The sequence below is a fragment of the Haliotis asinina genome, chromosome 16 (assembly GCF_037392515.1).
Source record: "Haliotis asinina isolate JCU_RB_2024 chromosome 16, JCU_Hal_asi_v2, whole genome shotgun sequence".
NCBI classification, from domain to species: domain Eukaryota; kingdom Metazoa; phylum Mollusca; class Gastropoda; order Lepetellida; family Haliotidae; genus Haliotis; species Haliotis asinina.
The window spans coordinates 26,054,529-26,074,633 of NC_090295.1; the positions used below are offsets into that span (position 1 = coordinate 26,054,529).

The window sequence follows — 20,105 nt, forward strand, 5'->3', positions numbered from 1 at the left end:
TGAATATATAGAAGGCGTCATGGAAAAAGGCAGTTATATAATTTATTTGGAATAGAATCCGTATGGAGCCAAATCCACTTTACCAGGTCTTTTCTGAAGTTCCAAATGAAGTTATTTATATCACTAAAATTTTCTGCCCATTTTGACTCGGATCTGAATGAGACGATTCAAGAAGAACACCCACCTTTCTTCAAAATGTCACTCTTGTATCCAAATTGTCCGACACTCCATTGTTCTTGTTGCCCAAGATTTCGTTCCTCCTATGTGTCTCTAGCGATGAAGTGTTCACAATCAAACATATTCTTTTTGACTCTTCAACTACAAGGGACTCACATTATGATACAGAAATCTAAATGATCTGTTTAGTGGGCATCTGACTGCAAACTATCTGAGGGAAGTTGACCTGTACCATAAATTGTAACTCTGTAAAGAGAATAACGAATCGCTAACTTTTGTATTTGGTACTATGACATTTTCTATTTTAAAATTAAAATGTATGAATACATATGTTTTAAAAATAAAACTCTTTTGGACCTTGGACTTGAAATAGTTTTGAATGCAATCTAGATCTTGTCACTGTATGGCTGGAATAAACCTGATGTGGCTCAAAGCCCAACTCAAGTTATCTCATCCTGGATGGTATTGGATGGGTTTGTTCTACAGTACTGTTAATGCAGAAGGCTGCGGTGATTGTGAGTCGACAGATTCTTTGTGGGTTCGACTTGGCAGCGGTTCCTGAGAAAAAACCCATTCACTGTCTGCTCACGTGTAAAGGGTGCATGGACCCTAAGGTGATGATGAGCTTAACCAGCCTGTTGGAATCAGGATCACCCGAACCATCTTTGCTTCACTGATGTATTTTAATCCATAATAGTAAAAACGAGAGCCTGTCAACATACTGAAGCCCATTTCTGATGACCCCTGCCGCGATATGACTGGAACAAAACTACACTCACCACCTGTGAACATATGAATCCTGAATGAAGGGTCCTTATAGTGCATAACAGGTTTAGTTTTTTTAAGTTCAAAGACTAAGTGCATAGTTTAAGGAGGACGACCAGGATTAGTAAATAACCGATACCATTTGGTCTCGGTGGATAGCAGCTATGCATTTTCCTTGTCAGCGCCACACCAAACATCATATACACTGAAAGACATGGCTTCTGTGATTGAAGACGTTGAATTTCGCGCTGCATTGTAAACTTTTATATCAGTTGCGACTCAGGAACGTTCCGCTCTGTCACCTCTTGTCTCGTTCCAAATAAGGAAGGTGAATTCAGCGCGCAATAAAAGATGACCTATTTTAACTGCATGGGTTTACCCCACACTGCTGTATATACACTGTGGTGAGGAAGCTTTGTCGACTCATGAACACTGAAGCCACGAGGTGTCGTATGTTTACTGACATTCGACATTTTTACGATCTTATGTTCGAAGAAGTTTCAGTGGCACCTGGCGAATATCGATTCTGTTACACACGACACACAGCTTGTTGGTGATTACAGGAGACGGAAACTAAACGACTGAAAAATTCTGAAGCAGGAAGTAAATTAGCGTCGTGTCACAGTTGGGAGATCGGGCTCTGAAACACCATGCCGAACTGGCGACCAGTGGCAACTAGCTCGGTGATCCTGGGGGTTGGGTGTGTCCTGTCGGGATTCCTGACCACTACCTCCCAGCAGTAAGTACAGCTTGTCCACTTCCTGTTTGTTAAAACACAATCATATCACTTCACACAATACAGCTTTTCTACTTCCTGGCTAATACATTCAATGCCAGTGTGTTTGTGCCAACAGCAGTCTTAAGTTAGTCCACTTTACATTCTGTGCTAGTGAACAATGGGATGACGCCATGTCTACTAAACACTAACCAGAAACGTAATGCCGACATGACGTCCACATCCTAGCTGTTAGTAGAACGTGTCCGATTTAAGGTACTACTGTGTTTTTGTACAGGAACAGATTACAGAACAGATATCTAGTTTTAAAGCTGTTGTTTAGTGTCAGTTGCTTATTACCGCCATCTCATTATTTAATCTGTGATCAAGCAAGGATATAATTTGTCGCTAAATCTTTCCTGCAGGAGGATGTTGACATGACGTGTCTTCACTTCCTCTCATATATCAACTATGCGGCGTACAGCTCAGAGGGAAGACATAATCCACGAACACCTGATAGAGTTGTCCGTTTAATCCGGATCTTCGTGGAGATCCATTACATTAGAATGTACAGTGTTCCCGTGAATTCGTTTAAACTTGTGTCAAGGATGCCATAAGGCATAAACATTTTACCTGTGCCATCTGGCTCTGGATCGTCATCTTGGTTGCTCTCATTCAGCTTGTCAGCGGCAACACACGTGATGTTGCCGAGTCCCTTGTCTTAGACATGTAATAAGTCTGGTACTTACTCGGGATTATGAGAGTCAGGCACCTAACCGACAGCACAAAAGTAAATTACGTAAACCTACCAGCCACCAGCCATAACATTTTTGTCACATTCGACCACTTTCAAAAAGCTGACTATCTTATTAAGTGACTCCAGTACATGGATTAAGTGACATTCACAGTCCACGACTGCAAAATGCATAAATGTCCTCTTTGCATCAAAATGCATGTCCCGATTGGGTCCAGGAAAGGCATATACGAAGCTTCGCCTCAGAAACCGATGAAGAATTGATTAGACTCTTTTACACTACTTTGTCATCGGTCGTGCTGCCTCATATCATGTATTTGGTTTAACAGATGGGCTGCACACGCCAACACGACAGGGCGGCCTCGGTCACGACTTCACACCTTCGATCACTCCTTCTTCATGGTAAGACCACCACTCTGCACCCACCTACCTATCCACCCACTAGCTCCTACCAACCTACCTACCTACCTACGCAAACCCACTCACCTACATACAGTCTAAGTAAACTTAGTCTCAGTGTATTTCGTTACACTCCACCACAGAGTCTAACAAAACCTAGTAGAAGGTCGCGTCAGGTAACCTTTGAGAGACCAATGACCGTCCAATCAAACGCGAGATGGTTAAATAGATTTAACCAATCAGACAACGGCTACTATTTACGGATCGGAGGGACTTTCAAAATATTCAGGTCACCGACACAGATCTCTCTACAAACAAAACTCTGCATATAACAGTTATTTGACCTGCAGTATATACGCTTTGGGGTTTCTGTTGACATGGTTACCATTAGCTAATATTTCCTCATGATAACATCCTTGAATATTGCCAAAAACACTATTTTTCAGCGACTGTTTACTCACCGTTGTCATGGTTGTACGTGCGCCGTGTGCATCACCCGGAAACGAGCGTACGCTAAATAGCATTCGGAATCGTTCGGGTACGAACCTTTTCTAGATATAAAGTTCAAAAGGTATGTGCGAATGTCCACTTTCGCGATTTGGTAAGCTGTGTTCTGAATGGTCATTCTCAAATTTTACCTCACGCGACCTCCCATAAGGTTTTGTTAGACTCAGTAGTGGAGTGTAAGGAGAAGTACTCAGGATAGGTTTACTTGGACTGACCTACATACAGACCAAACTCACCTACCTATCTGCCTGCCTACCTACCTGCATACCTACCTACCTACACAACCACAGACCCACCTACCTACCTACCTACGCAAACCCAACCAACTACATACAGACCCAAACTCACCTACCTACCTACGTACCTACCTACGTACCTACGTACGTACGTACGTACGTACCTACCTACCTACCTACCTACCTACCTACCAACCTATAGTTACTACCTACTTACAGTATCCACCTAGCCACCAACTTAGTTCTTTTGCGTTTGAGAACATCTCGGTAAATTATACGTATGTATGCCTTCTTGACCTGTCTCTACACAATGTAATATTAGCGTCTGTTTCAGCAAACATTCTTATTCTTGGGCCAGCTGTCATGCCTAGGACTCCACCGCATCATACTTAAAGTGCGGGGGCCGCAACCTGCTGTAGAGGAGGACCAGGTGCCAGACGGAAGAGTTGCGCCCCGGAGGCGGGCTAGAGCAAGACATAAGATAGAAGAAAATGGAGAGCAAAACCCTCAAGTTAGGAATGAAAGGTCCATAGAGGAAGAACTTGACGAAGCAGGAGTGGACGTGAGGGTACGTGGGAGAGGTGACAAACCCACAAAGGACGCTGAGGGTAAGTCGTCATCAACATGACTTTATATCGTCTTGTAGAAATTGAACGTGCTAACAGTTTACTCAAGATCTATTTTATAGTGGACTTTAAAATTACATTTTAAAATACCGCTTGCTTTTATCCTTTCGTAAACAGAAATAATCAGAGAAAATTATGGGACCATTATGGGGAATACCAAGAGATTTTTATATTGGAAAATATGCGATTGTTTATACTAAGCTATACAAATGTCGACCAGGAGGAAAGAAGACGTCTTTACCCGAACCATTATGAGGAACTAGCGTTTCTGGAATGAACACCAGCCCCGATGTTGGTCAAAAGAGACCAGTGCATTTGCCAGTTTGTTTGTTGTACTTCCTTCCCTGTGCTACATACTGAGTGAGCTTAGTCTTCCGCCGCTTTAGGAATATTGAAGCAATATCACGGCGGGGGACACCAGAGATGGACTTCACACTATGTTCACATGTTGGGAATCGAACCCGGGGCTTCGGCTTGTCGAGCGAACGCTTTAACAACTAGGCACCAACGCCCTTTGCAAGATAGAGAATCTGAGAGCGGCATTAGCTCGACGCTTTGAACCTGACTTTGCTTCCACGTATGTTTGAAACGTGTTATCCTATGGGGCAGTGGCGCAGAATTTCTTTCGTTCCAAACGTAGATGGTTAAGAAGGTTTCGTCCAGTACGTGTCCTAAAATTGTGGTCCTTAATTCACTCTAATACTACACATAGTGTTATATTGTTTTCCTGTGAACGTGGAACTGACATAAATTCCAGTGACATCATAATAACGTGTGCTTAGGGGATGTTATTGAATATTTTTACACAGCTTTAATCAGAACATGCTCTTCATATCACCATAATCTGTTCACGTCATAATGTGTAAGCGAATGCTGAATCGAGATCAAGCCTGCCTTGTATTCAGTTGTTTTGTTTAATATGATGGCTTCCGCCACACAATGTGAGTAGTAATTATTCTTACATAGGGGAAGATGGCAGTGGACAAGTTCATGCAGCCGGGGATGGAGCTATCGGGGGTCCCGTGGTCGACGTACAGGTGGAAGAGTCGGAGGAGGGACTAAGGCAGAGGCATCAGAGAGAACAGAGAGAACAGATGATACGAGAGGCCGGCCCCAGGAGAGGACCCAGGCTGGCCAGAAAAATTAAACCCAAGGACAAAAAGGAATATAACAAGATTATATTTCTACCATGTGCCCTCTGTGACTTTGCAAGAACTGGGTTACTGTTTATTGGTCTGCGTCAGACATTCCCCAGTAGTTTCATCATGCTGCAGGGTGAGTGTTATGTAGGATTTATCCCGCCAAGCACCAGTCTAAGTAAACTTAGCCTCAGTACTTTTCGTTACACTCCACTACTGAGTCTAACAAAACCTTATGGGAGGTCGCGGCGGGCAACCGTTGAGATTGACCAATCAGAACACAGCTTACCAAATCGCGAAAGTGGACATTCGCACATACGTTTTGAACTTTTTATCCCGAAAAGGTTCGTACCCGAACGATTCCGAATGCTATTTAGCGTACGCTCGTTTCCGGGTGATGCACACGGCGCATGCTACAACCATGACAACAGTAAGTAAACAGTCGCTGAAAATAGTGTTTTTGGCAAGATTCAAGGATGTCTTCTTGTGGAAATATTAGCTAATGGTAACCATGTCAACAGAAACCCAAAGCGTATATACACTGCAGGTCAAATAAATGTTATATATGCGAAGTTTTTGTTAGTGGAAAGATCTGTGTCAGTGAATATTTTGTAAATCCCTTCGATCCCTAAATAGTAGCCGTTGTCTGATTGGTCTATTGGTCTCTCAAAGGTTACCTGACGCGACCTTCTACTAGGTTTTGTTAGACTCAGTGGTGTAACGAATAACACTGAGACTAAGTTTACTTAGACTGACCCAAACACATTTGGGAACCGCCCCCCTAGCATCATTATTTTTTATAAATTTGCACGTATTTCATGCGATATCAATATGTGTTTTGAAATATTATCATACACCTGAGTTAAGACAATATAACAGCAATTGTTCCATTTGAGATTATTTCATGAGAAGACGTTAGAGACTTGTTTGAATCCAACTCATTTTACATGATATAATTTTTTTAAGGCGTTGGGCTACTGGCAACATGTACATTGACCGTGGCGTTTGTTGGCCGTGAAAAGACCGTGCGTAAACTGCAGTGGGTAGGTGCTTCGATATGTGCTGTGGGATTAGCGGTGATCGGCCTGAGGGACTATGTATGGGGGAAGGACAACACATATGACCCGTACGGGATAGCTGCCGGTGAGTCAGTTCAAACATTAAAACATTGAATAATTCTTTGCAAAAAGTTAAATAGTTGTCTGTTTATTTTCTCGACTGTATGTAGCCTTCGGGATGGGCTGCTCTTAATGACGAGAGCGAGACGCCTAGATTCACAATCATAATGTGTCTGTCGGAATCCTGTTTTCAAACTCCAGTTTTGGTTGATGTTGATTCGCGATTTCTCAGTACCACTTTCCCAGATTGTGGTACGGTACACTGATCTATCTAAAGCTGACACACTCAAAAGCTAAGGTACTATTCAGATCCATAGTAAAGTCAGTTTCCTTGTGATGTGTGTTGTTTCAGGGGACCTGCTGATAGTCATGGCACAGCTGATGACGTCAATCCAAGTGATCCTCGAGCAGCGCTTTGTGAAGAAACACGATATAGATCCTCTTGTGGCTGTTGGACTTGAAGGTATGTATGTCTTGAATTTAAGCAGCATGGAGAATGCATGTTTGAAACAAGCATAAGGTATCAAATATGCCCTGGTAACGCCTATATATACTTGCTTCATGGATATCCCATATCACAAACCATGCGTCTTGTTCTGTTGGGTTCGTATGCTCCTAGGGGTTTTCAAGAATCGCACGTTTGCAAACAGAGTAAATGCAGAGTAAGAGGATGTGTTATATACCGTAGGAGTTTTAATTTATCGCAGAGGAGACCTGAATAAACATCAGACTTGTACAGATCACATTATTGTTATGAAAATTTGTCAGAAGGTTTGAAATGCATGATGAAGGAGCGGTAGTGTAGCCTTAATAGCTGACGAACCGGGTTCGATTTCCCACATGGGTACAGTGTATGAAGCCATTTCTGGTGTCCGACCGGCGTGATATTGCTGAAATGATTTTAAAAGCGACGTAAAACCATAAGTGCAATGTCTTGAAGGCTTACTTATAGAGATTCAGAAGGCTCCCTCCAACCCTTAGTTTCCCTCAGGAAACTGAACACTGTAACCTTTTTTGTCAGTTGTAGATATACACAGGACAATGTATTCTCTTATGCTATTTGTAGGCATGTTTGGGTTCATCCTCTTGATTATCCTGCTTATCCCATTTTACTTTGTGGACGTGGGGGCATTTAACACCTTGCCCAAACACCGTCTGGAGGATCCGTATGACGCATTCTGCCAGATGCAGATGGACCACACTATTGTTGCAGCCTTCCTAGGTAAGTTGATGAAGAATCGTTTCACTATCAGAGAAGCCTCGTACCAACCAACCCGTACTGTCCGTTCTTTCAACCTTCTTTACCTGTCAATCCCAGTCACCAAAACATTGATTGAGCCGTCTGTCTCAGCTCTTCAGCTGTGGATCACCTTATATAAGAACACCCCACAAACCTCATTTTAAGGCTCTTTCAAAGTCACACCTCTTCAAACAAGAGGACTAGCTGTCCCAATCTCACTGAATGAATTTTTCTCATATCCCCTGTACACTGCGCTACTGAGCAGTCTAAATCGGTGGAAATAAGGCGCCACAGAAATACATTTTAGTGTATTATTATAGTAATGCCTTGGCTTGCTCTAGGTTAATATAAACTATTTCCATGCTGCGTGTGTTTCTAATGCAGGTAGCGTGTTGTTCTGGCCGATGTACTACTACTGCGGGATGTCTATCACAAAACACGTGGATGCAGTCACCCGGATGGGGGTGGACATCAACATACAGATGCTGACATGGGCTGTGTACATCATGGCAAAGTGGCAAGCATTTCATCCAATACAGATTCTTGGATTTGGTGTCTTTATTATCGGGGTTATCGTGTTCTTCCTGGATGCTGACCCCATCATGGCGAGGTTCCAGTCGTGGCGAGAGAGGAGACGTGGGGAGGAAGATGGAGAGAACGAACCACTGAACCCCGCAAACCAAGGTATAGTTTGCATAGATTGACCAGATCTTGAACCGTAACTACCATATGTCAATATATGTCAATATGTCATATTTTATTTACATGTACTCCAAATTAGTAAGTTGCCCCTGCCTTCAATACAAGCTGCACTCCTTCAGCCTCACAGATATCTAAAACAAAATGTAAGATGGATAAATATTCTCCGTGCGTAACAATCTATTACATGTTTGCTCCGTGTACTGCCCTACTATGCTTGACGTAAGAGGCGACCAACGGGATCGGGTGGTCAGGCTCGCTGACTTGGTTGACACATGTCATCGGTTCCCAGTTGCGCAGATCGATGCTCATGTTGTTGATCACTGGAATCTCTGGTCCAGACTCGATGGTTTACAGAACACTACCATATGGCTGGAATATTGCTGAGTGCGGCGTAAAACTAAACTCACTGACTCCGTGTACTGCCACCTTCAGCAGACCTAACACTTATATGTTTCCAAAAGTTGTTCCAGATTATGGAATACAAGAACATGCGCAACCACGAAGAAACCTCCCAAGATAGACTGTGAGACTTACAGATGGATTGGATCTCAACAACATTAACGCAAAGGATAAAGAGTGAATGTAATTGCTATTACATTATGCTATTTTCTATGTTTATAAATTAGTATGTGTTGAGAGCAAGATGTCTTTATGACCAAGAACAATACCCCGCAGCTCCTCAACAACCAGAAAGGACCGTTTGTGGATATTTGTGACTTAATACGTTTTTCACTACAGAATTTCATTAAATTTCCCAACTTTGTTTTGTTGGTGAGGTGAACAGGTTCAGACAAGTAACGCTGAGAAAACTGAACATGTTTTTGATGTACTTACCACACTTTGTACCCAACTACCAGTATTTTCAGCTATACTTGCGGGAAGTTCCTCAGCAACCCACACTGGTCGTGAGAGACGACAAATTTAAGGGGTCTTACTCGCCGGCTATTAGTGTATGTATATTATTCAGTTGCGTGTAACATGCTCATCGTGTCATCCACTCGACTGCCCAGTCCAGATTCGATTATCTAAGGACCGCAGCACGTACCGTAAACAGCACACGACAGACACAGGCTACCGAGTCTAACAAACCCTAGTAGGAGGTATCAGGTAACCTTTGAAATTGACCAATCATGACCTATGACCATCCAATCAAACTCGAGATAGCCGAACGGATTTCAACAGTCAGACAATAGCTACCGTTTATCCTATGGTGGGACTTACAAAATTCCCCAGTCACTGACACTGATACCTCAACAAACGAAAATCCGCATAAAACACAGATATTCGACTGCAGTATATAGGTTTAGGGCTTTCTGGAGACATGGTTACCATTAGTCAATGTTTCCGCAAGGTGGCATCACTTAAATATTGACGAAAACGCTGTTTTCAAAGACTGTCTACTCACCGTTGACGGTGTTGTAGCGCGCTCAAATGTGCATCACCCAGAAACGATCGTACGGCAAATAGCTTTCGGAATCATTCGGGTACAAATCACCTTTTCGAGGTAAAAGTTCAAAATGTATGTGCGAATGTCCACTTTCGTAATTTGGTAAACTGTTTTGGTCAGCCTCAAAGGTTACCTTAATCGACCTCCTACTACTAGGGTTTGTTTGACTCAGTAGACTAGTGTAACGAAAAGTACTAATTTAAAGCCCAGTTCACATGGACCCATTTGCACACCATGTAAATATACATACGTATGCAACTAAAATACATATGTGCAAACTAGTCCATGCGGACACAATTTATACATCATGCAGATTTGCACTGTAAGTAAATTTGCATCTGATTTGACTCAGGTGTAAATATACTTTTACACATGTGCAAATGTGCATGGCAAGCAAATTGGCCCCGTACGCGAACGCATAATAACTTTGCATATGTGCAAAATAAACATGTCTCGAAAGATGAACTTTCATAAAACTTATTTATAGGACAGAATTGCATAAGATCTATTTATGATTTTGGCTCTCACGTCCTGGTCACGTTATGACCACACAAGGCTTGCATTACTATGGAGTAAGCGCCTTTTCTGTTCAAGTAATCGCCATGGACTTCTTTGGGGCGTTTGATTGGTATATGTGTGCCATCTATGGAACCAGCACAGTTTGGAAAATTCTATCGCCTTTCATAACCTTGGATCACAAGATCCATCTTATCATCCTTGGGTAAGATAACGAAGGTCTCCATTACGTGATCCACTAGGATATGGCATACTTGGTGTATAGAGTCATATACTGTTTACTTGCCCATGCCACAGTACGGTTTTCTTTAGTAGAGGCGAGCAAATACAAAGTTACTGCAAGCTTTTTTGTGAGGAAATAGGGGACCGAACCCATCCATCATGCGGTTGAAGGTAGACTTTCAGCTGGTTATGGAATATTTCAAACAGGTTCCTGTGCATTCGGAAATTCTGGATCCATTCCGCATATTTTTCCGCTGCTGTAGATATGATCCCACCAGGTTGTTGGCCTGTGAATCTTCCATACATTCCTCTCATGATACAGTCCAGCAATCAGACCCAAACTTGAGTGACAAGGAAACTGCTTTTGCATACGTATGTAAATGTACAATAGGGTGCAAGTTCACACATGTGCAAATTGGGTACCATGCGAACAGAGCTCTAGTTGACTTAATACTGACAGTAATTCGTTGTGGAACTCCGAAGATGCTATCCCAAAACATGTGGCATGGTCAATGGGAGGGGGATACCAATCAGTTTATTAAGCAAAACTGAAACGATATCTTTGGTACCACTTAGCTTACTGTTAAAGAACAACTAAACTCAATTTTTGGTGCTCTTTACCACTGCATATGAAAGATTTCTGGTTAGTCATAAACGGAACACCATTCTTTTTTTTCTTTTAAAAAAAACCCAAAAAACAAAAAAACAACTCGTGGTTAATTAATACCAAGCGCTTAAAAGTTGCGAAAAAGCCGTCTGCTTCCCTCTCGCCCACAAACGAAACCACAGACACGTTACGTAACTCTATCTCCAGAGCCCTGCAGTGACTTCATAGAAGGAACGATTTTCAGTTAGTTGTATAGAAAATGTGTAGGAAGCTCGTCATTTTGTTTATTTCTTGACGTCACCAAAGACATGCTGAATTGTTGTGTTGCCGTCAAATGCTCCTTGGGGTCGGATGATGATGTCATTACGCACAGATTTTTACCGGCCCCCGTAGTTTGTTCTTAAATTGGTTGTTTGTGTTTGCGAAGCGAGCGTTGTGGAAACCTGTGGTATATGGTAAATCGGATGGTTCGCCCCCTACCACGCTTCCAGGATAGAAAATGGAGTTCAAGTTTCATCGAGTTTATAAAATCGAGACTGCTTACTACACATTGCTTACCAAAAGGATTTTACATGAATATAACGCTTTCTTCCTCAGTCGAAGTGCCAATATTATCGTAAGTAATACTAGTATTATATCGAACACGGACTCGATTACAAGAGTGAAATTGTTATGTTATAAGCAATGTCATGTAAAATCCTATTGTCCATCAATAAAATACATATTTTACTACCAGTAGAAAGTATTTTTGTTTTTGTAAGTCGGTGAAAAAAACTTAAATAGCATTCATTCTCAGACAGGGCGCCGCCATTTTTGAAAATCGTGAAGTCACGGACTAAAGTCCATTTGAATTAATGAGATTATGGTTTGTTTTCATCAAGTTAGAAAATCAAAACTACTTTCTAGTAGTAGTTAAATATGTATTTGAATCATGACCAAAAGGAGTTTGCATGACACAACTTGTAACGTAACATAAGCGAGGTTGGGGTCGAAGTGAAAAAACTGCGCGATACATTTCTACACTTGCTGAATTTAACATATGTCATATTTTGGGATTTCACTTCCTCAGTAAAGTACAAATTCTAGTACTTTTTTGGTTGAGTCCCATCCGGGATTCGAAAACAAAGATGAAAGTCGGACAACTGGTAGTCTAGACAGCGTACTTTGTGTACCCCTCTGAATTTACTTGGTTTGTAAACGTTCACTAATTGCATAATGTGCTTCATTCTTTTAAAAAAAGTAATAATGAGCAATCAAGCAATGATTAGTAAATGTACATACATAAACACTACCTTGTGACAAATCACCATAAATTTTAAATCCGCATAAAAGTAATTAATCAATCAGCGTGTTATCGGTTAATCCTTTGATCGATCCAGACACAAGAAATGCCAAATGGGGACCTTTGTCGCGTAATCTAAATGGCGTTACCACTAATTATACCTGTTATAAATTCATTAACTGAGCATCAAGGGGATGATGACAAATAACTTGTAGGTTTATACCACCTAACACTGATTGCAGCCTAGCGACACCAAGTGATTTTGACAGAATCGTCTATGCAAACAAGGGTTTTAACTCGGAGACTAGGCAAAGCAGGAGACAAAACTAAATGATAGTAGATTGTGAGAACATAGAGCTTTCGGTTTTCACAACAGCTGTTGCGATTTCAGGTTTATACAAACCCGTAAACGAAAGAGTTTACCCCCTGAAATGTAGATGAGGTCTGCATAGAATATTATTTCTATCGTTTGAGGTATGAATTAGAGGGAAATTATTTTCTCCTAGCGGTATGAGGCGTTCACATGGGTTATCTGCCCGGTAGGTGGCGTGTTATGGGAGTATGTAAGGGTGTAGATATTTGAATTTGGCATTCTCGATTAGTGCACTCCCGGCCTTTCAACATTTAACATGAATTCTGACGAAACATTATACGCCATTTTGTTACAACTAGAGACTAACAAAGCAGCGATTGAATCGGCTCTTAACCAAAGGAAGAATACGTTCAGACATCTAAAGACATTAAGAGGCTCAAAGCAGAAAAGGATTACACTTGGCGACGTGAAGGTAACAAAATTCAGTTCAATTTTAACGAAGAAACTGTGAATGTTTTTGGGGAAGTGTTGACCGCCAGTCAAGGCAAACGTTTTGATGAAAGTTAAACGTTGGTTACGTAGGAGTTGGAAAGAATTCTTAAAAGAAACAAACTTATCAAAATAGCTGACTCGTCTGAAGGTGGGTGGGAGACAATGAGGAATTACGATTTAGCTGACGATTCCGATGATGACCGGAAAATTACGAGAGCAGACAATAAAGCGTTGCGTAAATTACGCCAGAAGCGTGGAAGGGGTGTTCCATACCCGAGTAGGTCAGCTCGGAGACAGTCAACGATGTCTCAGCCCATGCAAAGTGTCCTTCACCAAACTACTCCTGTGCTTCACCAGCCCAGCACTAGTAATCTTTTTCGTGGGAAAAGCGGGAAGCCTGGATCATGTTTCACGTGCGGTGACTTCGGCCACTTCAGGAGAGAGTGTCCCTTTAACTCGAGTTTGTCAACCGGAGTGTCAACTTCCAACTCACGGGGAAACCAGTAGTGCTGGACATGAATTGTCAGTTGAGTATTTCTCTCATGATGATTTTGTTGATGATGTATGTTCTAAAACTCTCACTGATGACTATTATGAATATGAACAGGGCACGTCTGAGATTGTTGTAAGGGGCCGTCTCAAAAGCAATGTTAAATTTTGGAGAGATATTAGAGCTTCTCAATTTGTCATTGATCTTATTCAGTAGGGTTATAAGATTCCATTCATCCACTGCCCACCTTCTATGTCATATCTAACAACCAGTTCGCATTAAAACATAGCGACGTTGTTACACAGGCTATTAACGATCTTTTGAAGAAGCAACTAATTTGTGAGTGTGCAACCCCGCCATATGTGGTCAGTCCACTCTGAGTGTCGGTACTCTCCTCTGGAAAGAAAAAATGATTTTGGATCTTCATAGAATTAACACTTATGTTCATAAAATAAGCGTCAAATATGAAGACTGGAAATGTGCTTTAAATTACATCAACAAAGGGGACTGGTTGATTCAGTTCGACATACATTCCGCTTATCACCATACTGACATATCTCCCCCACATACTTGCTCTCTCGGGTTTTCATGGAAAGACAATTCTGAATGTGTACATTATTACGAATTTTTGGTTTTGCCGTTTTCGCTTACATCTGCTCCTTGCGTTTTCACTAAGGTCACCAGACAACTCGTATAGAAATGGAGGTACGAGGGTAAGAGAATTGTGACTTTTTAGATGACGGAATTCTTGCTGGATCTTCTGAATATGAAACAAGTTCCTTTGGATCAGCAGTTAAGTTAGATTTGATCAGTTCTGGGTTCGTTCCAAAGGTGGAAAAATCTTTATGGTGTCCGTCACAGTCGTTAGAGTGGCTTGGATTTCATATCAATACTTCTTCCATGATATTAACTATTCCTGATAGACAAATTGAGAACGTGTTGACAGCAATAAGGTCGCTGTTGCTAAGTCATACACAGAGGATTCCTGTAAAAAGTGTTGCTTCCATAGTTGGTCAAATTGTGTCCATGGATCAGTGCCACAGCTTATGACTAGATCGCTTTGCATTGATGTTGTTGCTTCGACAACCTGAAACAGCAATATTTACATTTCTACTGGAAGTGTTACACAACTCAAGTTTTGGACTAACAATATACAGGCGTACAAAAGCAGAGAGTTGATTCCATCCACAGTCATCAAGACATTAATTATAGTGACGCTAGCAACGCGGGATTTGGTGGATATTGTGTGGAAATAGACGGTTTAATTTCTCATGGTCAGTGGTCCAAATTCGAGTCTAATCAAAGTTCCACATGGAAAGAATTGAAAGCTGTACATATGGTGCTCAAACGTTTTGTGCCTCAGTTAGCTAAACGGAGTGTCAAGTGGTTCACTGACAATCAGAATGTGGCAGCTATAATTGAGAGAGGAAGTATGAAAGTTCACCTGCAGTCTATAGCTCTTGAAATCTTTAAGTTATGTATGCAACACTGTGTTGATCTTCATCTTCAATGGATTCCGAGGAATGAGAATCAAGAAGCGGATTTCCTAAGCCGTTTGATTGACTGTGATGACTGGGGGATTTCCAAGATCACTTTTCAATGTGTTGACAAAAAATGGGGTCCGCATGAAGTGGATAGGTTTGCCTCCTACTCCTATTACAACGCAAAAACTAAAAGATTTAACTCTGTTCAGTAATCCAGGATCTTCAGCTGTGGACTGCTTCACCTTTGACTGGAGTGGGACTGTGAACTGGGTTGTTCCCCCTATTCGGGTTATTCCCAGGGCAGTAAAACATCCTTCTGCGTGCAGAGCTAGGGGAACCCTGGTAGTGCCTGAATGGCATTCAGCATGTTATTGACCTTTGATATGTTGCAACTCAGTGTTTATTCCACAAGTCAAGGACGTTATGTATCTACCATCGTCAAAACAATGTTATGTGCCATGTGTTTGAACATGATTTACATTTTAATATGTTGGCACTGTCAGTAGATTTTGCCTCGTTGTTTTGTAAATGTTACAGATGTGTTCAAGTCCTTGTATGAGGAGGATCTGGAGGAGTTACCAGTTAATGTTAGGGAGCTGGCGGGTGTTTTACCGGAGTTGATGTCGCATGCTAGGGCTGAGTCAACTAATAAGAAGTACCAGAATGGTTTTGCTGCGTGGGAAAGGTGGGCAGAACTGAATAATATGCCTTGTCAGTTACCGGTGTCTCATCTACACTGTGCTATATATTTGTTGTCTGTTGTACAACAAAGTGACACTATATCGCCTGTTATGTCAGCTTATTATAGCTTGAGATATGCTCATTATAGCATGGGGATAGATAGTCCGACTGATAATGGTCTAGTAAAGAATGTGCTAGAAGCAGCCAAGCGTAAATTAGCTAAGCCTGTAAAGAAGAAGGAGCCTGTTGATGTTGATATTCTGCACAAAGTGTACGATTCCAGGAGTAAAAATGCATCTTTGGCTGATTTGAGAATATTAACTTTATGTTTATTGGCTTATTCTGGGTTTTTTGAGATCAGCAGAACTTTTAAATATAACAAGATCAGACACTGCCTTTTTTCATTCTCATATGACTGCTTTAATTGAGAAGTCGAAGACAGATGTATATAGAGATGGGGCATGACTTGTAATAAGTCGGACCCATTCTAAGTTGTGTCCAGTGGAATGTCTTGACAGATACTTGAGAGCAGCGGAGATTTCATCAGAGTATCAAGAATACATTTTTAGAAGTTTGACCAAAACTGATAATGGTTATAAATTAAGGAAAGCTAACACCCCTCTATCCTATACTAGACTTAGAGAAATTTTCTTGGAAGCTTTGGCACCTTTCGTAGCAAATATTAAGAGCTATGGTTTGCACAGTTTGCGCAGTGGTGGTGCTTCTGCAGCTGCCAATAACGGTATTCCTGACAGGATGTTTAAACGCCATGGACGTTGGAAGAGCGAAAATGCAAAGGATGGTTACATCAAAGACAGCATTGATAATAGAATGAAAGTCTCCTTATCCCTGGGCCTCTGACTTTCTTTGTTATTCTCGGTCGCGGAACGCACGTTGGTTCCTATTGTTCTGTATGTATTGTGTTTTATGTGGACGGAAGTAGGGCTGACTAGGAGAAATATTATTTCTATCGTCTGAAGTATGAATTAGAGGGAAATTATTTTCTCCTAGCGGTATGAGGCGTTCACGTGGGTTATCTGCCCGGTAGGTGGCCTGTTGTGGGAGTATGTAAGGGTGTAGATATTTGAATTTGGCATTCTCGATTAGTGCATTGCCGGCCTTTCAACATTTAACATGTTTGTATTCTAATGTTGTATTTCTGTATGTTTCAGATGTTCATTGTTCGTGTGATGGGGCATAAGTGATTTTAACCATGGTGGTTATGTCTGTCAAGCTGTTATAATACGGTTATATGGTAATGTGTGCCATATGTCGGCTGTCGAGCCGTTATAATACGGTAATGTCGTGATGTATATCATATATTCGCTGTCGAGCCGTTATAATACGGTAATGGCGTGATGTATATCACATATTGGCTGCCGAGACATTATATTACGCAAATACGGGAATAATTAATTGGTTGTTGTATTGTCCATTGATAGCCTCCTGTGTTTCGATGACAAAACATTGTCAACATACTGTATGTTATAAATCTCATGTATGTATGTTTGAATGTTGTAATATTTATATTTATATAATTTATACTGCTGTTGTCATTTGTGCATATGCTAACAATTATCTATATAAACGTATCGCTGCATTGCAGCTATGTCCAGGTTTAATGTTAACGATACTTTAAACCCTCCAGTTGTTAGTGCTGCTGCTGCTGCATTCGTTGAGGGAACACGGTTTCGGAGTTTTTCTCTACGGGAGTTGTTATCTCTGTTTTACGTGTCGGGCTTCAGCATGCATGTCGCTTTCACATATGATATGGTATCACGTCTTTCACACATGATATGGTTTCACTTGGGTTTTTGTGATGAAACAATGTAAATATATATCTCGGCCGCGGAACGCACGTTGGTTCCTATTGTTCAGTATGTGTTGTGTTTTATGTGGACGGGAGTTGGGCTGACAAGGAGAACCCTCATATCTTTACCTGCAATACGTCACGGAGACGCGCGGCTCTGATTGGTTAAAATTTCGTTTGCGGCTGAGAATTGTGCGCTGTTGTCAAAAAGGCCGATTTGAGGTAATTAAAGATCGAAATGAGCAGTGACTCTCAGCTTTTCGCGGGTCAAGCAAGGTCTAAAATTATTGTGACATCATAACTGAAAAACACTTTGACGTCATACGTACAGCATCACGCGATGTTATTACACAATGCGTGATAACTTTGTAAAAGTATTAAACAGTGACATCTTCAAGGGGTGAGAAATAAATGCCAATATAATAACATAACAGTGAGATGTTTCAAAGCACTAATTTTCAAGCCCTAAAAGGGAGTTAGACACTCGTGCCTCTCTGAAACAGAAAATATGAGCTGTAATGTTACTTTCACACTTACTTCACACCAACATACAGCAAAGGATATTTCCCCCAGCACCCATTTTTAAAAATTCAAACGCAAAGACAATCCCCCAAAACAGATTGATCGAGTCTGTCATCGTATACAAATGTCTGAAGATGGTCCAGTGTGGCTGCAGGGTCCACACCCCTTCGTAATTGTATTGCCCTACTGCAACTGCACCTTGTACTGCCACCGTGGCCGCTTGGCACTCTTTTCACTTGAGGTGTTAACAGAATTTATTGTGTATACACTTGTTAACATTTATCTTACACGTTGCTTTCAACGTCTCACAACAACGCATAGCGTCACTCATTCATACACGCTGAGGTATTTGCTTATTATTGCGCCACTACAATGAGAAAATTTGATTTGTATCTATACAATCTGGGGCGATTGGTGGTTTCTTTCGTTAGATATGTTTTGAAACAACTTGTAAGATAAATTGTATCTGACAGACACTCGTGTGATAATCTCTATGTTGTACCGAGGAGACTATGTAAAGATTATCCCTGGTGGTAGACACAAGCGAGGATCCTACTTCAACTGCCCTCTGTTATACCAAAGTTAGGGGTGGTTGGTCCCGATATATTCTTTAACTTGTTTGATTCCTAAGTACAAACCATGTTTCCTACGGGTTTGAAATTCGGGCCTATACGGAATTTTATGCCATGGAAAAGGTTCACCTTCTTGCTTGTAAAAGACTTTTAAATGTTAGTGTGTCAACTCTAGTGATAATATATGGTGTATATTATGAATGTGTAGGATTTCCTTTGTACATGCTTTGTTATTGGTGTAATTGGTGTGCATCATGCTCCCTAATACAGGATGATTGTCCATTTTGATAATACTGGTACAAACATTTGGGCAACCGGTTTTCTCAATCTTTTGTGTTGATGTGGCTGTGGATTTGTTTGGTTGTGCAAACAAATGTAGATGTAAATCATGTTAGCCATTTATCAGACATTTTCTTGCCATGTATCTTCAAACAGGACTGGCATTTCTCTTTACATGAAAGTTCAAGATGACAGAAGGTTGATAAAGTGAGTTTAGATCTTTACTTGAACCTGAATGCTATGTATACAACTTACGTAATAAAAATCTTCGTAATGCGTTCATGCGCCTGTGACTTAGCTTATGTTCATCTAACAATCAAGGAATATATTCATCTGTTGTAAAATCACAAAGGTCCTGTCCATTTTGTAACACTGTAAAGATTTATTAAAGGGGCACTGGTGCAGAGCAATTTCCGTGGACTGGTGGTTTCTTTTGTTATTGTTTTTCTCCCGTGAGTACCCGGATGATATCCCAGAATTCGTGACTGGTTCGTGATCTCTGCTGCGCCTCCCATATGTGCAATTGATAGTTTATGTGTAGACTGATCAACAAAGATGATGTCATTTTACTTGAATGCTACAAGAAATAAATGAAAACAAAATGCAAATACGAAAGTTATAGCGACATTGTCAGGCTATTACCTCGTTCAGGAATGTATCGACCAATATCCACATAAAAGAACGATATTCCATTCATCTGCAGCTGGTAAATAATCCTACTCCATGTCTTGTGTCTTTCAACAGTCTAATATGCGAAAAAGTGACACATCGTTTGAGAATTTTTCACGCTGGTGTATACATAATCTCACAGGTCACCCAGAACAGCAGACCTGGCAACTAACTGTATGATGTCCGCCATTAGTTAGCCAATAATGAGCAACAATCAATCAATCAAGGCAGTGGCGGTTAATTCTTTGTAGGAAGGGCGTTGTTTTTACACTCGCACTTTACGACAGGGTTTATTCAGTATAGATTACGTAAATCTACACTCATAAACACTGCCTTTTTGA

General features: G+C 41.1%; 2 protein-coding genes, 1 long non-coding RNA gene and 1 pseudogene across 3 annotated transcripts in view; all 4 read left to right on the forward strand.

Moving 5' to 3' along the window:
* The window catches only part of LOC137268944 (uncharacterized), a 280,426-nt gene that overhangs the window by 216,394 nt on the left and 43,927 nt on the right, over window positions 1-20,105 (forward strand). The gene's annotated exons all lie outside the window — the stretch shown is intronic.
* On the forward strand, window positions 1,268-10,287 carry LOC137268945 (solute carrier family 35 member F6-like). Its single transcript, XM_067803571.1, has 9 exons — window positions 1,268-1,681; window positions 2,741-2,813; window positions 3,888-4,161; window positions 5,146-5,454; window positions 6,285-6,461; window positions 6,789-6,899; window positions 7,503-7,658; window positions 8,061-8,360; window positions 8,840-10,287. The coding sequence occupies exons 1-9, from the start codon at window positions 1,593-1,595 to the stop codon at window positions 8,896-8,898; spliced, it is 1,548 nt and encodes a 515-aa protein (XP_067659672.1). The 5' UTR covers window positions 1,268-1,592; the 3' UTR covers window positions 8,899-10,287.
* LOC137268725 (uncharacterized) lies at window positions 15,821-19,515 on the forward strand. The gene is made up of 2 exons (XR_010955046.1): window positions 15,821-15,916; window positions 17,085-19,515. It is a non-coding gene; the product is annotated as an uncharacterized lncRNA (long non-coding RNA).
* LOC137268170 (integrase/recombinase xerD homolog) lies at window positions 16,264-16,773 on the forward strand (annotated as a pseudogene).